This window comes from Kryptolebias marmoratus, linkage group LG14 (genome assembly GCF_001649575.2).
Source record: "Kryptolebias marmoratus isolate JLee-2015 linkage group LG14, ASM164957v2, whole genome shotgun sequence".
In the NCBI taxonomy this organism is placed as follows: domain Eukaryota; kingdom Metazoa; phylum Chordata; class Actinopteri; order Cyprinodontiformes; family Rivulidae; genus Kryptolebias; species Kryptolebias marmoratus.
Genome location: NC_051443.1, coordinates 21,402,353 through 21,420,575, shown reverse-complemented (window position 1 = coordinate 21,420,575; position 18,223 = coordinate 21,402,353). Strand labels below are relative to the sequence as shown.

The 18,223-nt window shown below is 37.7% G+C and overlaps 1 protein-coding gene across 1 annotated transcript; it reads right to left on the bottom strand.

Moving 5' to 3' along the window:
• Positions 1–405: 405 nt before the first annotated feature.
• skor2 (SKI family transcriptional corepressor 2) lies at positions 406–11,241 on the bottom strand. The gene is made up of 9 exons (XM_017410451.3): positions 11,052–11,241; positions 7,387–9,404; positions 6,744–6,801; positions 5,990–6,067; positions 3,777–3,842; positions 3,523–3,621; positions 3,245–3,312; positions 2,180–2,244; positions 406–2,034 (listed from the first exon to the last, which is right to left on the bottom strand). The coding sequence occupies exons 2-8, from the start codon at positions 9,373–9,375 to the stop codon at positions 2,188–2,190; spliced, it is 2,415 nt and encodes an 804-aa protein (XP_017265940.1). The 5' UTR covers positions 9,376–9,404; positions 11,052–11,241; the 3' UTR covers positions 406–2,034; positions 2,180–2,187.
• Positions 11,242–18,223: the final 6,982 nt, after the last annotated feature.

Sequence of the window (18,223 nt, the reverse complement as noted above, 5' to 3'; positions counted from 1 at the left end):
TGCTTCTTATGAGCTAAATGAGGTTAAACTACAAACTATTCATATTTTAATTTGATATAGTCGCAAGAATATAGCAGAATTAGGTTGAAAAAGCTTTCATCACAAGACTGTTATCATTTTATTTGATTTTAATTAATTAATTAATTTATTTATTTTTATTCCCAGCATTAGTTTTGTTTGTTTGTTTGGTTGGTTTTGGACAAATCCATATTCTTCAGCGTAAAATGTGTTTTCAGAGCCTAAAGGTGGCTTTGTTGGTTGACATATTAGTGATGCAACACCTAGTAACCCATAAAGCATGTATACAGATTTCCTTTATATATTAAAAGCTTTCATTTAATATTTGTTTCATGAAACATCCCCAATAAATAAACCACACTGTCGTTCTTTTTATATAGGATTTTAATTTACACATAAATAGTAGAGAAACTACAAGAACATTTTGAAATACATCTGCAGTAACAGTTTATAATGGTAACATTCTATCAGTAGATGGCAGCTTCATCCACCCATTCTATAATCAAGTGAGTGAAATGTTATTTACTCTTTTTTGACATACACTTAAATGTACCATCCTCATCATGATCACCACTAAGTCACTTACTTTTTTTTTCTTAAAATATTATAATAAATAGCATTTTCACAATTAGGGAGTCGGGATTTGATATTCAAATAAATAAACAAACAAACACATATAGATAGAGAAACTGTAAGGTTCAGCATCTTTTTTTAAAGTGTGACATTTTATACAGTCTGACGAGGTTATTTACAAATAGATACACAACAATGGGTAATTGCAGTCCTGTTGGCTGCAAGCTTTATTGGAAATAACCTAGAACTTTGGAGAGAGCCTTTAATTGTTTGTCCACCACCTATCAGCTGATGGCAGTAATATACTTCCACACCAGGTGAATGTTGAAAGTTGTTGAAGGTTAAAAACACTGTTTGTGTGCCTTTGAGCAAAACTCCACCCACTCTATACTGATCCAATACAAAGCCATCATATGACATACATAATTTGGGGTAAGGTCATGTATAAATAAAACAATAAATATGAGTAATTACACGTGATACATTGACAATGCAGTAATATCTGCAGTGAATATACTACTTAAATTTTTGTGCATTAAATAAATTATGGAACTGTACACTGCTTTCTTGTTTGACCGTGTTATAATAATACTGCTCTTCATATATCATTAGGTTTACAACCCTGATCCTTAATAAGACATATGCTGGGTTGATTTGTACTTTTTTAGTTTGGTTGTCCTCTTCTGCATTTATCAGTCTGACTGTGTAACAAATAATACTGATAATTGGTGGTAATGATGATTTGTGTAAACAGGAAAGGGTTGCACCAAATTCATTTGGGATCAGATGTTGAGCATAAAATAAAAGTTGTTTTTTATTAGGGATTAGGTGTGTGGTAATACCAATACCAAATGAGTCTGATATTATGTACATTTAGGCAGACATCAGTAAGAGCTCAGATAGTCTTTGTATGCTCATGACTTTTCTCACCTGTTTGACAGACAGTATGTATAACTTCCTTTCAGGTGCTCCTTACCAGCTTTGGGAGCTTTACCAAGTCTTATAAGAGCCATGTTTGCTTTGGTCCTCGTTGAATAAAGCTTTACATCTGACAATGGAGCGATAATTTATCTGATTTTCCTAATGTCACCAGTTTGTACCAGTTGTTTCATTTCAATCAGTAAAACAAACAAACAAAAAATGACTGAATGAAAAAAAAAAATGACATTGTCGGTAGCATTTTACCAAAATGCTGGTACAATAGCAGTATAGCAAATGTACTGTCACCAAACAGAGGTGGTACTCAAGAAGCAGTCAAATAATTGCTGTCCTAAAAAAACCTTTAGAACATGTAAGATGCACAATAGCATCATACTCCTTATTGTTGGAGCGTTGATCTTGAAGGTATTTCTCTGGTGGGTTTTGTCTCACTTCTGTAAAGAGAATTTGTGGTTTTCAGCAAAAGTCCAAGCAGCTTCCTCCTTTAGATTCTTTTAATTCAGCCTGTCAAAACAACACAAATAGGTAAACAGTTTGTCTTTGCCTTTTTAAAGATATGGTTCAGAGTTTACATTGGAACATTTTATTAGGTCATTCTGTGCTTATATTTTTATCGCCACCTTTATTAGGTAAAGTCAGAACCAGTTACCTTTTTGGCTACTTGCTGAGATGAGAGCTGATCTTTTCCTTCCTGATGATGTTTGCGTAGGGAATCTGAAATAGATTTTTAAAAAAAGCAACAACACTTAGAAAAATGTCTATAAAATAAGCATGGCCTACTATAAGAAAATAGCATCTATCAAGCACATTTTACTTTCTACTTTCCATTTTTCACTTTAACGGAATAAAGATAAGACATTAGGGTTTCAGAAGGACTTTCATTGTTGGTGAGATGTGGAAAGTTTTGAAATTGCACAGCACTGTCAGTTACATGAATTAAACATTTCTGAAGTTCATTTAAATGTCTGTGTGAAATTAATGTGTCATTACTCTCAGACAGATCCATCTGCTGGTTCTAGACACATTTATCAATTACAGCGTGTATGTGCACTTTGGTGAGTACATGCATGCCTTCAAATGACTTTAAAAGCCTCTTTAGTCGTCTGCCTTTGTAATGACACAAATGCAGTTTGCGCGCGTGTGTTTGTGTGCACGTGTTGTTATTGGTGCATGTGCACAGTTTGCTGTCATGTGCACACAAGCGAGTACAGTTGTAGCATGTGTCAGAAAGCAAAGATAAACAGCGTCTGTCAGCCTGTGTGCCAGCTGCTCCTGTGATTGATGTCGACGGAAACATTCAGACGGCTGCAGAGGAACTCCTCACCCATGAAAGACAAACTGCATGATTGGCTCTGTCTTTTGATGGACAAATAAGCAACAAAACTAGTGTTTATTTGGATCCTAACCAATGAAATAACAATTTGCCTTCTATTTTCATTTTAACTCATGGCTTAAGAGGTCCTAATTGTGTTTAAATAATGGCTTAGTTACCATCAGATTTCATTAGATTGTAAAGATTTTCGAGTTTCAGCAGCATTCCATAAAAAAGTGCTTCATAATGAGTCCTAATGGTATTCTGACTTGATGAAATATCAGAGCTAGTTTTAAAAAAAAGAGTCTATGAGGTTTTTAAAATTTGTTGATCTATAATGAAATGTGCTATTTGTCATTTAAAACTTCCATCAGTGTTAACAATTCAAATTAGTATTCTTACCATCTGTAACTGCTGGACCATTTCTTCCCTGTAGGCGAGCTCTCGTTTCATCTGATCTTGAAAATTATCTGAGATTGGTATTAAAACCTGGGATTAGGTGGGAACATTACTATCATTTGAGACACTGATTTTAAAAAGCTATCTGATTAAAGAAACATGTTAAAAGAAGAAAAGAAAAAAAATGCATTATATGAAAGAAAAGCAGTGCGAATGAGATTGAGACAAAAAGAAAAAAAAGTTCTTCTGAATGTGAAAACAGGATAAGTAAAAGGACTTACGGAAGACAGGGAATGGTGAAGTGCCCTTCAGAGCATGAAACTCTTGCTCCAGTCTTCTCCTGAAGTCAATCTGCTCCAAAAGAACCTTCTGGAGCTCTTCTACAAAATGAAAACCAAAACAAGTAAAAAATATGGAATTGTGAGAAGTAAAGTTGGGAGAAAGGTCTGGAGTTATGCAGTAAGTCAGTTCACAAATACAGTTAACACCCAAGAAGTATTTAGACTTTCTAATGTGTTACTCAAACGATTTTTACCTTTCTCCATGTTCTCGACATCCTTCTTCAGCGCAACAGGAGAGGAAGCACTTCTGCTCTGATCACCTGAAAAAAAAACAAGAAACAGAGAGACAAAATTTAGCACAGAACAAAGACCCAAAAAGATTTATACAGTTAAACTCCTGGTAAACATTCCTAAAGTTCAGTTTGTAATGTAAAGTAAAACATTAAATTTGACTGAGCAATTATTATTATTATTTATTTTGGTTTTCTTTCTTTTTTCAAGGTTCTTATTCTCAACAAAACAAGATGAGAGCATTTGTATGAATGACAGCTAATGCTTGTAAAAACAAATTTCATGTTTTAATTTTTTTGCATATTTTTTTCTGTATTTTATTCCTCTACCTACATTTTGTTTTCTTTTGCTAAAGTTAAGTTAAATACTGCAGTTCAATTTTTGGCCTCTGGGTGTCAGAGTAAGTTTGTGTAAACTATTTGTGTACAGGAGTATTACAGTATTTGACTCTGGTCACTACTTGTCATACTTAGACTCATCTTGCTGTCAGATCAAATCACATAAACTGGAGTAAATCAATCAGGTGGCTTTTAAAGATGAAACAGGAGTTGTCCGTGGGAAAGAAAAAGTTGCATCCACCTGGTTGAAAACAACAGCAGCCTGAGTGCTGCCAACTGTTGCATTTATTTTAGCCAATTAATTATCCTGTCCTGTATCAGTGACTGTTGTGAGCTGTTACATAAATTAAACATGTTTAAATAAATGTTTAGCAGTGCTGTCACAGTTAAAATACGATTCCTGGGATTTATGTTTCAGCACTTTGAGTTACAAAGAATAAATCTACTTATTTGTTCTGAACTTTTCTGTCTCTGGAGTCAACATCTCCATCATATTATTGTCTACATTGTTAGGCATGTGTGTATATTTGCAGTCACATCTGGTGACGATGAGGCTTTAAGTAAAGCAACCCAGCACCTTGCATATGAATGTTCTCATCCAGTCATTTTGTGTCCTGGCTCCTTCGGCCTCCCTATGCTTCTCTCTCATTCTGAGCACTGAGAGCTCTCCTCTCTCCTTTCCTCTCCCCTCTCCTTTCCTCTCCTCTCTCTGTCTCATTTGACAAGCAAATTTGCAGACAGTGCCCGAGGATAACAACCTCGTTTGACAGTCAATTAACCGTGAATAGTCAAAGCCAAGGCGGTTTGCATTACATAAATGGAAAATTAGATTATTTTTTCTCCCTAGAAACAGAGGGAGAGTTTAAAGACAGTGGAGGGGGGGTGGAGGGACTCAGAGGAATCAGGCCTTCTAATCACGTAGAGCTTCCCACCGCCCAGGGAGACATTTGGCAATCAGGGGAAAGGTGGTCTCATTTAATTTGTTTCGTGTAATTTTTTGAAATACATTATACATTATGCACAGGGATCATTACGATGTCTGCATGTGTAGGGGTTGAGGGAATGGAAGGGGGGGTTGTAGATATAAATGTTGGCACAGATGTCATAAAGCACTTTTAATGTCTCCCTGACAGATATAAAAAGGCAATAAGCTGTGATCTTTTTCAAACGGGAAAGGGTGTTTTGCACTGAGAAAGGGAAAAAAAGGCAATTATGTCAGCGGAGATATGGGCCCAGGATGGAGATTGCCAGCACAATGCTTATCTCTGAGCTGATGTTTTCTTGTTGAACTATAACAGCCCCCCTAAGAGTAACAGTGCTGGCGACAGCGCTGCTAAAGAGAGTAGCTTCAGAGCAGCTTTCTACTTCTTTTCATGTTTGTGTGTATTTATATGGATCCCTTTACTCCCCATCTGAGTGAAGAAAGGTATGGAGAGGGTAACACTAAAAACTGAGGAGCTTTTTCTCACTGCGCTAGGTATCCTGAGTGCCATTTATTTGCCAAGAAAATATATTACTGCAATTTGTGGACATCAAGTCATAGTTTGAGCGCAATATTTATTCAACATGATAGCTTTTATGTATAATTTTCTTTCCTCATTAAATACTTTATTATAATTTCATCTGGGAAATTTATTAATAACATGAGACTTGCAGTGCAATACGAGAATCAAAACAAACAAACAAAAAAAATGCATTTATCAGATTAAACTTACATTTTCCACAAACATCTAATAGGTTCTTTTTTCCCCCTATTTTATTTCTTTGACATATTTCATCTGACAACAGCTGAGTTTTAACACACTGTGAGAAAGAAACAATTGTATGAGCGTTTGTACCTGAGCACTCTCTCCAATAGTCTGGGGCAGATGTCTCACTTTCAGGCACAAAGAAACTTCTCTGCTCTTTGTTTTCATCTGGGAGAAAATGGGAAAGAAAGACAGGCAGATAAAGAAAGGGAGCGTCAATAAGGTCCATTGGTTGAGCTGGTTATCCGGACACATGGAGATAACTAAGTGTGTGCAAGGTGTGTGTCTCCTTTGTGTGTGTGTGTGCATTTGTGAGTTAACTATTTGTGTTTGTCAACACTCTGCAAGAAAACACACAAAGAGGCATTTTCTCCCACAAAACGGGTCAGATTGGAAGATGAGAGGAGCAAATGAAACATTGCAGGGATGCGAGCCTTGCAGGGTTCACAGGAACACTATAAAACCACTCAGTCAGACAATAAATGAAACAAAGATGCTATAATACAAGTGACTCCAACATTTGATGAAACAGATAGTGTAAAACAGTTTGCTGAAATAGTGTGCAAAGCCATTTCTCAAAACTGTGCAAAAAAAAGGTTTAAACATTTTAAGTTATTGTAAAGAGACTGCAGGTGTAGCATGTAAAGTCAAAAGGTCCATTCAGCAGAACAAGGAGAGGGGATCTAAGATTATCACAGAATAAATATATAGATTTTTTTTTTAATCAAACAGTTTTTTTGCACTTTCACACTTGAGCAATATAATCAAGCTGCAAAATACTATCTTTAAATTTTAAGTGAACTAGAAATAACAGACTTAAAAATATCCAAATGTTTGAGCTTACCAGAAATACTGGAATTGTCTTTGGTTGCGTATGCAGGTAGTCCTTCATCTCTGTTTTTCTGAAATTTAGAAAAAAACAAATTGTCAATAAGCATTTCCTTTAAATGTTATACATTTCATGCTGTATAGGATGGTAGGATGTACTACAAAGCAGACATGATCATCTTTCTTTAGGTCTGTGCTGGTTACCTTCAGCTTATTTAAGTTTTAGGGTTTCTCCCTGTTTGGCAGTCATTTAAAAAAAAAAAATTCTTAAGTCAATCTTAAAATTAATCACGAGTCTACATTCCTGAAGTTTATGTTTTTCACATTAAGATACACAATGACTAGTTTAGTTTATATATGGTTTTTAATTGACTACTCTGTTGCTTCTTCCTCCTGTCAGAGGCCTGGTTAATGTGGGAGTCAAACGGTTAAAGATTAGAGTTGCCCTAACAGGTTGGGGTGACAGGAAGAGAACAAACACTATGTGTCCATTAAACAATCTACGCCTAGGTCTATTAGCTGGGATCAGAGTAGGGTGACTGTTTCAATTTCTACAGGGAGAAACCAGGCTATCAATCTGCTTATGCAGATCACAGCACTGCCTGACTGGAGCACCATTTAAATAATAATTAGCTAAAGTGCCCTGTGGGGATATTTACGTTTTTGTAAGCTGTGTCCTCTCGGTGTGGTGGGGTGGAGCTGGAGAGAGGCAAGCTGGCACGTGGAGAGGCAGGTAGGCTGGGGGAGTCCTGCAGGATGGGGTTTGAGGAGGATCCTGGGGAGGTGCTGGGATACACTGCGTTGCTCCCTCTGTTCTTCCCCCTCTCCTCTCCAGCACTGTCACTCAGGGCAGGGTGGTACAGGTTGTTCTGAGTCTGTGGTGGTCTGCTTGTGAAACTCCTCTCCTCCTCCTCCTCCTCCTGCTTTGAAGACTCCACGTCCACTTCCCCCTCCTCTTCGCTCTCTCCTCCTTCAGCCTCTCCTTCGCCTCCGCTTTCACTTCCATAACTACAGCTGCTGGTGGGTGACAGTCGTTGGTGTCGGTCTGACCCGGTGACCACGACTCCAAAGTCCTCATCTGTCGCCCCAACGACTCCTCCGCTGTTGCTGTGGAGCTTGGCGATACTCTCTGCATCTTTAACGACTGGACGGAAGGCAGAGCCATAGCTCGGCTTTCTTGTTTGGAGGGCTGTGTTGTCTAACAGTTTGAGCCATCCCTCTGATGTCACAGGGCGAGGATCAGCGGTTGTTGTTGTACAGTCTGGGTCAAACAACCCTGATCTTGGTGTAGTGGTCCCATTGCTGGGGGTTATAGTTGTGCTGACACCATTTCCATTGCCACTCACAGCCCCAGCATCACTGGGGTCTGAGAGATCCAGAAAGGCCTGCCTGAGAGTTGGGTTTTCTGTCAAAGAGGACAGGGTGCTGGGCTGGGGCTGGAGATAAGTGGGGACAGGAATACCCCCTGCTGCTCTTGGTGGCCAAAACATGCAAAAGGGAGGATAAAAAGCGTCTTTACGGCCAGGCCATAAAAGACCTGACAGGCCTGCTCCTTTCTGCACAGTTGAAACATCGCTGTCCTCTTTTTTCTGCTGGCAGAGGCCAAATGTTGGGAATGGATACGGAGAAGGGAAGAGTGAGGTGGTAGGAAACTTCTGCAACATGCTGAAGCCTTTGCTTGGGACTGGGATAACGGGGTAGTTACGTGGTGTTTTGCGGGGAGACAGACTGTCTCCATCCAGATCGTCCTCATCTTCGAAGCGGCCTCTTTTCTGAGCACCCAGGTCAGGTCCCATCATGTGGGGCACAACCGTACCTGGGAGAGTCTTCATAGGACCCATAGAGGAGCAGTGACTGGACGAGGGCAGTGCTCTCTTCCGACTCCCTCCGTTAAACATGGCTTTGACGTCTTCCCATGCGTAGACTAACTCATCTTGTGGATGTTTGTCAGACAGTTTGAGGTGCCGTCGCCAGGAGTTGAAATTGGCAGCATCGGGCTGGGTGTACTTGGCATCTGGTGTACGGTGAGAATGGAAAATAAACTTATTTGGGGAGAAGTACATGTTGCAGAAGGAGCACTTGATGCATTTGGCTCTGGAGCTGTTGTAGCGTGCTGGTATGAAGTTACCACGGCAACCCCAGGCACACTCGTGTGTCACATCAAAGGCAAAGTTGTCGGGCAGCTTCGGCGGCGAGTTCTCTCCCAGGAAGGACTTGCACAGGCGCTCGGCTTCACGCTTGGTGATCATACCGCAGCGGCGAGATGAGATGGGCATGGCGCCGGCCCTGCGGAGGATCTCCAGCTGAACCGGAGTGCACTGGACACAGGTGATGCCCAGTGCCACACGGCGATTATGAATCTCATTGTAACTGTAGTTTTTCAGGAGTGTGTTGGAAATTTGTGCCAAGCAAAGTCTCTCTATGTTATCAATAACCAGTGATACAATAGGAACGCCGTATAGGATAACCTGACCAACCTGGTTAGGTTTGAGGGGTGAGGAAGAAGAGGAAGGAGAAGGTGAGGATAAGGAAGATGATGAGGAGTGATGATGGCCGGGCCTGGGAGGAGTGAGAGGCTCCTGCTGATAAGGTCCTGTTGAGTTTGTCATTATTATGTCATTAGTGCTTGAAAGATGAGCCTTGTCCATACTTGGAATAAAACTGGTTGTGGAACAACCTGTTGAAAGAAAGGGAAAAAAAAAGAGAGAAAAAAAAATACAAGTTTTTATGTTTTAACTGTAAAAATCTTTTCTCTATAGTCCATTTCTGTAGAAATGACAAATTACATTTAACACACACAAACTGTAACTAATTTAGGACATACTGCAATGTTATGTAGATTTAAGAAATAATAAATGAGAAAGGAAAAAATTGATCTATTTATTATTTGTATTTTTAAAACAAGAAGTCTGAATTTGAAAATGTTTTTACCACATAACTTCCTAACATAAGTGATTTGAATCTGAATGACTGAAATACGATGACAAAAATTATTCACAAGTATTGTTTCCAATTTTTGAATTTACAAAAACAGGTTTTAAAACTGTGAAGTAATGGGATTTTTAAGTTGTTTTTTTTTCTTTCTGCAGAATTTGCTTTATGTTATTTCTACTCTTATATTTGAAGTCCTGAATTTCATTGCGTGCATTCTCAGCCTTTGGTTGTGCCATCATAAAAACGGAGGAGAAAAACACACTTCTTAAACATATGTGTTACAGAAAAAAATAGCCCACACCATTTTTGACAAATGTACCCATATTGTAGATTCATATGGAATTTGACATTTTCTGTTTTTACACAGCCCATTAAACAAATCTTGTTTTGGGGAAAAAACAATCTGAAAAACTATAAAATAAAATAAAATCCTTGATCACTGGCATTAAGAGAGGATGTTACAACAGAGGCCAAATATAATCTGAAGGCAGTTTTTAGTCAATTTACAACAGTTAAACAAGTTTTATTATCCCCTGTCAGTGTTAATGTTAATGTTGGCTTAATTAAATGCTAGTTTAATCTTTACCTTATTTTCTTAGTTTCTTATTTTTTTTGGTAAAAAAGAGAACTCTATAATAATTGACAAGAATGCAAAATAATTAATTTTAAAAACTTTAAAAATATCAAAAACATGAATTTATTGTTAGGGGCAATTTCCATAAGCTGGTTGCCATAAAAAAATTTTTTTTAACATTTTATATTGCTTTTAATGTACTAAAACTAATGGTTCATGTTTGGAAGTAAACAGTTCACATATTATTGTTATTAATAATAATATTATTAATAACCATATAACTTTTTTCTTATCTATTCATATTTGGGGATGATCCAGCTAAATTTTTAGTGAGTTTGGCCTATAATTATGTCAAATAATCGCAGAACTGGACGCCAAAATGTAAAACAAAAATTAGTTATTAAAAAAAGGGAAAAAAAGAGATATTTAAAAAAAATCATTATTTATTTATTTCGTTCGTTAAGGAGCCATTACAGCGCATACAGACTAATAAGCAAACTTTTCAAACTCGCTTGTCCAGAGACTGATCAAACTGTCTGTTTATTAACTGAAAGAGAGGCGACTAATAATAATAATAATAATAATAATAATAATAATAATAATAATAATAATAATAATAATAATAATAATAATAATCTAATTTCATGCAGTGGTTGGAAATGTAACGGAATGTCAAATGAAACGTCATTTTTTCATCTTTAAATCGGCTAAAAGAACTCATTAGCTTAGTGCTTTTACGCACGTGCCATGTTACCAGTTAGCTAACATTATTTTCCCTAAATTTAGAGTAAATTTAGTCCAAAGAGCGGTCCTTACCTCTGACTTTTAGGAGATGTTTCCAAAACGCGTCAAGCAGAAGTTCCTCCGTCACAACACAACTCTTCTCCCGAGCGGCTGTAAACAACTCATCGTTTGTTAGTTTTCTTACAGAAACACTCGGTTAGATCCAGGGCAGCAGATCGCGGTACCGGTGCCGGAGTGAGGAGGACTGAGCCCGCTCGTGAGATGTGAGTAAATTGCGCCGCTCGCGCCGGCTTTATTCCGCGTTCAGAGCGCCACGCGCCGTCCTAATCCCCCCCCCNNTCTCTCTCTCTCTCTCTCTCTCTCTCTCTCTCTCCATCACCTCCTCTCTGTCTCTCCACCGCACACCTGCCTGCAGCTTGATTGGCGTGTAGCCTAAGTTCAGCCCACCAGTCAGGACACGCGCTCGCACACGCACACACACACGCGTTTCGTCCACGCGCACTCTCCCTGCCTGCTGCTCTGTCGGAGTAAACTGATAAAATGACGTTTCTCTCTAACTGTCAAAACGCAGGAAAAGTCCAACTGAGACGGGACGCACGGAACTGGACTGCGCACGCGCTTACCCCCTCGGGTCTCAGCTCCATCACATGTAGGGCCAAACCCACAATTTGGCACACTTTTACTTTGAATTGAACAAATGAACATTAAATTAATTTTAAATTAATTTCCAAAAAGCTGTAGGACTGCGGCACGCGCTGCAGACATCAGATGGATGCCTCCTGGTCGACCACCTGCACCCCTGAGTTACAAATTAATTAAACCGATGTTAAAAGATGGAAGCGGACATGAAGATGAGGCGTTGCATTGGGAATGTGGCTTTTAAACACACAGTTTGCATTAAAACAATACAACAGCAAGAAAATAAGAGAGATAAATAAAAGCTGAGACAGCAGACAGACAGTCTGGGGATCAGAATAATGTCTGTCAGGGCAGCTGATACCCACATCCAACGCTGAGAAGGCTTTTCGAAATACGACTCTCTATGCAGGTTGTTCCCTGGGGATCCACGGCAGCAGGAAGCACGTTGTAGCCTATGGGCTATCATCTGTTGTAATTGAAGGTAAGAGGAGCTCAGAACCAGCACAGAGTGCTACAAGAGACTATGACAACTCACCTGAAAGGGGTCCTCAAAATCTCAATGAAAGATTGATTTATTTACCCGAATGGGGGCCGTGGTGGGGGGGCGGTGCTCTTCCAAAAGGCCAAGGAGTTCCTTATTCAAAACTCCTAAAGCAGAGAGGTTGCTCCTGCTGTCACATCTTTTAATAATAATAATAAAATAAAAATAAAAAGACATATAGGCCAGTTAGACATTATATGTGCAGAAGTGATCTCCCTACATTTATCATTAGCAAGTCTCTGAAGCTGCAGAAAATGGATATTGTTTAACTCTTTTTTGGGGGACTATGCTCATGGGGAAGGGATGATACTCACTGTCCTTGTTAGTCAAGACATAATTGTTCACAGGACACTTTAGTTTAGTTTATTCATTTGGGACCATGCACAATAACAAAAACGCCCCAAATGGGGCAGTTGCATTGTGCCAGATTTAGCCAATGGTCAAAAAACAAACAAAGAAACAAACAAAATGAAACATATAAATACAAATCAGTACTTGTTAGCATAAATGCAAATATATATAAAAAAGAAATGTTAAACTGTATACAATAGAAAACATTAAAACATGCTAATCATGGTAATTAATGCAACACTGGCCACTCAAAAGCTAATTCTTGGTCCCCTGGGGTGGAAAAAAATAAAATCTTCACATTCTTTTTTTTTTTTTCATTTATCTGAAAACCTATTCTGCTTTATTAGTTGCCCTGAATGACAACTGCAGATTGACCAAAAGTTAATATTTGTTCAGGGAGGATCTCATCATCTGCTATGAACAAAGTTGCACAAATACTTTCAGCGGTGGAGGGGACATACTATGGGTTGTTTCAAAACAAGCTAAAAAAAGATTACATTTTCAACTCAACACCTTAACTTTAGTGAATATATGACAACAATGATACTGCAGTAGTTTCTGATCCAGTACTTGTAGGACCTAATTACAAACTGGTTTTAAGGTTGCCTGATGTGTTTCAATAACTGTGCATTCAAAGATAAACATACACACACATTATTGTACACACATATACACCTACTATATTGGTCTAGTTCAGGTATTCTTTTTTTAAATGTTTTTAGTAGAATAAATGTCTTGTAAGACAGTTGGATTGCTCTGTTTGCACTGATTGAGACTGCATGTAATTTTGTGGAACTTCTTGTATAATGACAGTAAAGACTGTTCTGATGTGCTGCTTTCAGTATGCAAAATGAACAAACATGTTTGTGTTGTGATTTAGACTTAAAAGAGGACTTTTCGGTCCTGTAGAAGTTTTAAAAGTGGTTTGTCGAGAGACGTAAAGATGAAAAATTGAAATGATATTTTCTCTATACTTGTATGACATGTTTGCTGAAGAGAGCAACAGTGATGCATCATCTTTGTCAGGTCCTTAAATGGAGTTTAATCACTCTTAAATGGTTCAGAAATGCTCAAAACTAACTAAAAGACAAAACTGATCCATCTTATTTTATATTTATGTCTTAGAAAAAGAAAAGTGTTTAAATTTGACTGTCAGATTGATAAAAAAAATCTGAGGATATTGAGTGACTGGCTACAATTTATTCCCGCTCCAGCCCTCTTTCACAAAAGCATCTCGATAAACACGACAGGGTCGCTTTTTTATAGTCTCAATCGGTGTGCGCGCGGCGGAGAACACGAGCCCCATCTGCTTCTTTTCAAACCAATTTAGGCTGTCGCCGCGCGCGCTTTTGTCTCGCGGACGAACACTCCACGGGACAGAGAGAGGAGGGTCGGAGAGGGGGTGGTGACGTCACGACTCAGAACGATGACGATAAATATCAATATTATGGAGAAAATAAGCAGGCTCGCGCTTATTCTTTCTTACTTGCAGAAGTTTAGATTATGTTATAAGTTATACAGATTAAACTATAAGATGCATGGATTTAATTGGGTTTCATTATTGATAATAAAAGAAAAAAATATATGGTTGATTTTTGTTTAGATTTTTGGAGTGAAACAACTTTCTCCGTGCCTGAAAAGGATGTGTTTGACATGTTATCCAAAGCAGAGCATGACTAAACCATGAGAAGCAGGGGGGGAATAATGGGGCTTATTGGAATACAATGTCGCTATTAGCCCCGTTGGAATACATTTCACTTTCTTCATAATGCATTAGCCGCTCGCCCTACTGAGAAATTAATCATGCGTTTGAAAAAAAAGAATTGCTTGTGTGACCTCAGAGGGTCAAACAAGGGGGGTGGAGGGGGAAGAAGGGAGAGAGTGCACGAGAGGGGCCCAAAACATAATAAATTAAGAGCTACAAGACTAAGTGAGCCTGAGACATTTAACATGAAATCTGTCAATAAATGACGCATGCCCCGGGCGCGTGATTACCATATTAAAATGCATCACCCTCCTTTTGTCAAAAGCTTAAATTACAACACAGCCTTGTTTTTGTTTGTTTTTTCCTAATATAAAATCATTCCACTCCATTTAAGTTTTTAACTTTTCAATGACCGATTAAAAGAGAAAAAGAAAAAGAAAAAGAAAGCTTCCATGACTCAGTCCATCCAGACTTTTGTTGATTTCTTATCTAATAAATCTAATTTTAATGGTCAAACAGATTTCGCGAGGTTTGGTAGAGCTTTTGCTGTGGATTTAAAAGCAGATGTAGGCCACAATATGGCGCGCAATCACCCAGTTTTAATCCTTGCTTAATGCTGCGCGTCTTTTCTTCTGCTCATCTTCTGAGATTTCTGTGCGTTATCATTAATTATTATTATTTTTAAAGATCCTGCTTGATGATAAAAAAGCCTTGCTGTGGATTTAGGTGTAGAGGTGGGGTTGTAAGGGTGTGCGCCCCCCCCCCCCCTCCTGCTTGTGCCAGCACAGGTGCGGGTCATTACTTCCTCCTGCTTCATGGAAGCATCACTACATTATCACAATAAAAGAATGCAGAAACATTATTTGTCTATTTACAGTATTAGTCTGGCCATGTCACAGCCTATTAAGCTACATTATTAGGCAGTGTATGGCAGCAATGGGCCGTCGTGTAAAATCAGAGCTTCTATATTGTTTTTGTTTTTTTCCCTGCATTTTTTACTGATTTATTTATTTTTGGTTCATTTCTTGATTTCTCACACTATATTTATTCCATAGCAAAGGTTTGCACAGTCTAATTAAGCTTTTGTTTTCCGTAGTTTTTTTTTTAATGTATTTATTTATTTAGTTAGTTTTTTTCAGAGGCGCAGCCCTGTGAGCTGCTCTCCTGAGTTTGCCTCAGGCGCTCATACCAATTAGCGGAGCACACCAACCCACAAAAGATTCCATTATTTCATTAAGGATCTGGAACATTATCCAGTAAATTATTTCGAATTTAGAAAAAAAAAATCCAGGTGAGACCAAAAGATTTATCTTTCAAATCTTAAATCATTGACTTGAGTAGTGTTTAAGAGAATGTATGTGCACAGTGCCACAGAGCCCATCTTTTTCCTTATTCATATTTTTTACCTAAATTTTAATAACTCTATTTTTGTTTTAGTTGAGTTTAGTGGCTGTTAATTTTCAGGCGATAAAACAGACTGAAAACAGATTCCTTTAAAAAAAAATCTTTTTTCTTCATAATCTGTCATGATGTGTTCCTTCTTCAACACCAAGCAAAATCAAATTATTAATTACAAAAAAAGGAAGAAAATCTGTCCAATCACAAGAAAGGAATTCCACATTAGAAGTTAACTGTTATAGAACATTTTATGAATTTGAATGTTAGTTGATTTAACAATATACTTCAAAAGTCCAACATTTTTGGATAATTTCAGATTTCATCTGGACTGCAGATAATGTTAAATGCTCTAAATCTTTTTTCCTCCAATATCACAGACCTTCATTCAGTTTATGACTTCAGTCTCCACTAAATTACTTATTTTTGGACGGTGAAGAAAGTCCTCGTTTTATTTAATTAATTAACAAAGTATGGGTTTCACTCTTAATTTGCACGTTTTCCTCTGAGATAGAAACTCATCTGCTGAGCATCTCCACTCAAATATATAGATAAATGTAATAAATTATAAGACGATGCACTCAAAAATTCTCTAAAACCATATTAGCAGACAATGCATTCTTTTTTATTTCACATTAAAAAGTTCAACAATCAGAAGCAAACAGTTTCACTTTGTTTTGTGAGTTATATTTTGCACTCTGCAATGGCTTTAACTCCTCTGCTGTTGCTTTGATCCTAAATGTGTCTTTCAGTTTAATTTTACTGTATTTTACTGTGTTTTGTTTTCTTGATACCATAATAATAAAACTTTTTACTATATGGACTTTTAAAGCATTTTCAATTATATGATTGTGGTTGTATTTCACAATAAGGTTACTTTTGTTAAAATATTTAAAAAAGGAATAGTGCACAAACAAAGCTGCAGATATGATTTTATTTACCAAACGATCCGGGTCTATAATTAAGGGCTTGCTTGACTTTTAATGATCCCTGCACACAAGCAAACTTGTGGAAGTTATTTTAAGTGGAATGAGTAATGAGACGTTAACAGTGAACACTGAGCTGAAGCCAATTAGCTTGGCAGAGCAGACAGACTGCTGGGCGCTACAGCCTGCTTTTAAAGCAAGCAGAGAGCCTGCAAGGTCAGATGGAGCAGGGTGCAGTGTGTGTGTGTGTGTGTGTGTGTACATGCAAATCCAAGCATGTTGTGAAACATTTCTGAGTCTTGGACTGATTCGTGGTAACTGGATAGTGAATTCATCAGTAATATGCAGGAATTAGTATTAAAAAGATGGAAATCTCAACTCTCAAACACTTCAGATTAACAGACTGAAAAGCATGTTTACATGGAAAATCAACTCCAATGAACATTTAGTTGCTGTTTTTGTGGTCAAAATTGCACTATCACTGAATCATTATGGACTGTTTGGAAAGCACTCTCTCTCGTTCTCAGAGGAGAAGATTGGTTACCAATCTAACCCATGAAATCTATTATAAACCTAAAAAAATATTTGCTGCAGAGTAATATACACATTACAATTTAAGGTTAATGAGCTTAACATGTAAAACCTCAAGTCCATTTCATTAAACCTTTTATCATTTAAATATAGCCCAGATTGATGTTTTGAAAAAAAGTTTGTGAAGAAGGCTGCTTTTAAAGCAGCAGGAAGTGAGTGTAACTAATGGCACAGCGTGTTTGTCTTCTGATGAATGTAATTTATTATAGAAATCACAATTTAGAAATGTGCTACTAGGGTTTGAAAAAAAAATAATGAAACAAGTAAGTAATCCAACATCAAATTGGAATACATTCAAAATGATATGGGCAAGGTAATAAACTTCCTCTGTTCTCAGTCAAATTGTTCTATAATGACCGGATTGTCTGCTTTATGAGCGTTTGTATGACAAACTACTTATAAATTACAACGCAAACCATAGACAAACCTACATATCACGTGTCCTCTGATTAAGTTCAATAACGTTTTACAACACTACAAGTATAATTTGTTTTGATCAGATTTGTGTAAAACAAAAATAAAATACAGAAAGAGAGAGACAGAGAAACAGAGCGATGTGAGGTAAGCCTCAGACTATAAGACGTCTCATCCAAGAGACTCATTCAGCTCTCTGCAGGGCGTCAAAGCGACACATCTCTGCGGGGAGAAGATAACTAACAGAGATGATCTCACAGTATCATGGCTTAATTTTCTTTACTGGGGAATATTCAGCGCTAATGTAACTTAAATAGGCTATTGTGGGGCAGACTGCATGGTTTTTCATGGGACATAAAATCATGGAAACTCACCAAAAAGGAAGATTGGCACTTAGGCTTGCACAATGCATTCAAATGGATTCTGAATGAATTACCACAAATGTCGCCCCATCAGGCCTGCACCAAGCATTTTTAGCCTGTATGAGTGCAAGTCTATGTTTATGTGTCTAAGTGGGGTGGGGTATTAACCAACAAAAACAGAGTAAAACTAAAGGTAAATGTGAGGGTTTGACAAAATAACAATAATAATAATAACAATATTCTTTTTCTGTTCACAAGTAGGGTTGTGTGCACCATTATCAAGTTAAAAAAATCAGGGAGAATTTCTAATAAATTTGTGG

Coding starts and splice junctions, on each gene's coding strand:
- skor2 (XM_017410451.3), bottom strand. CDS start 9,375: ATGGACAAGGCTCATCTTTCAAGCACTAATGACATAATAATGACAAAC. Junction 6,802..7,386: donor AGGACACAGCTTACAAAAAC/GTAAATATCCCC, acceptor TCTAAATTTCAG/AAAAACAGAGATGAAGGACT. Junction 2,245..3,244: donor TGGTCCAGCAGTTACAGATG/GTAAGAATACTA, acceptor AATCTATTTCAG/ATTCCCTACGCAAACATCAT.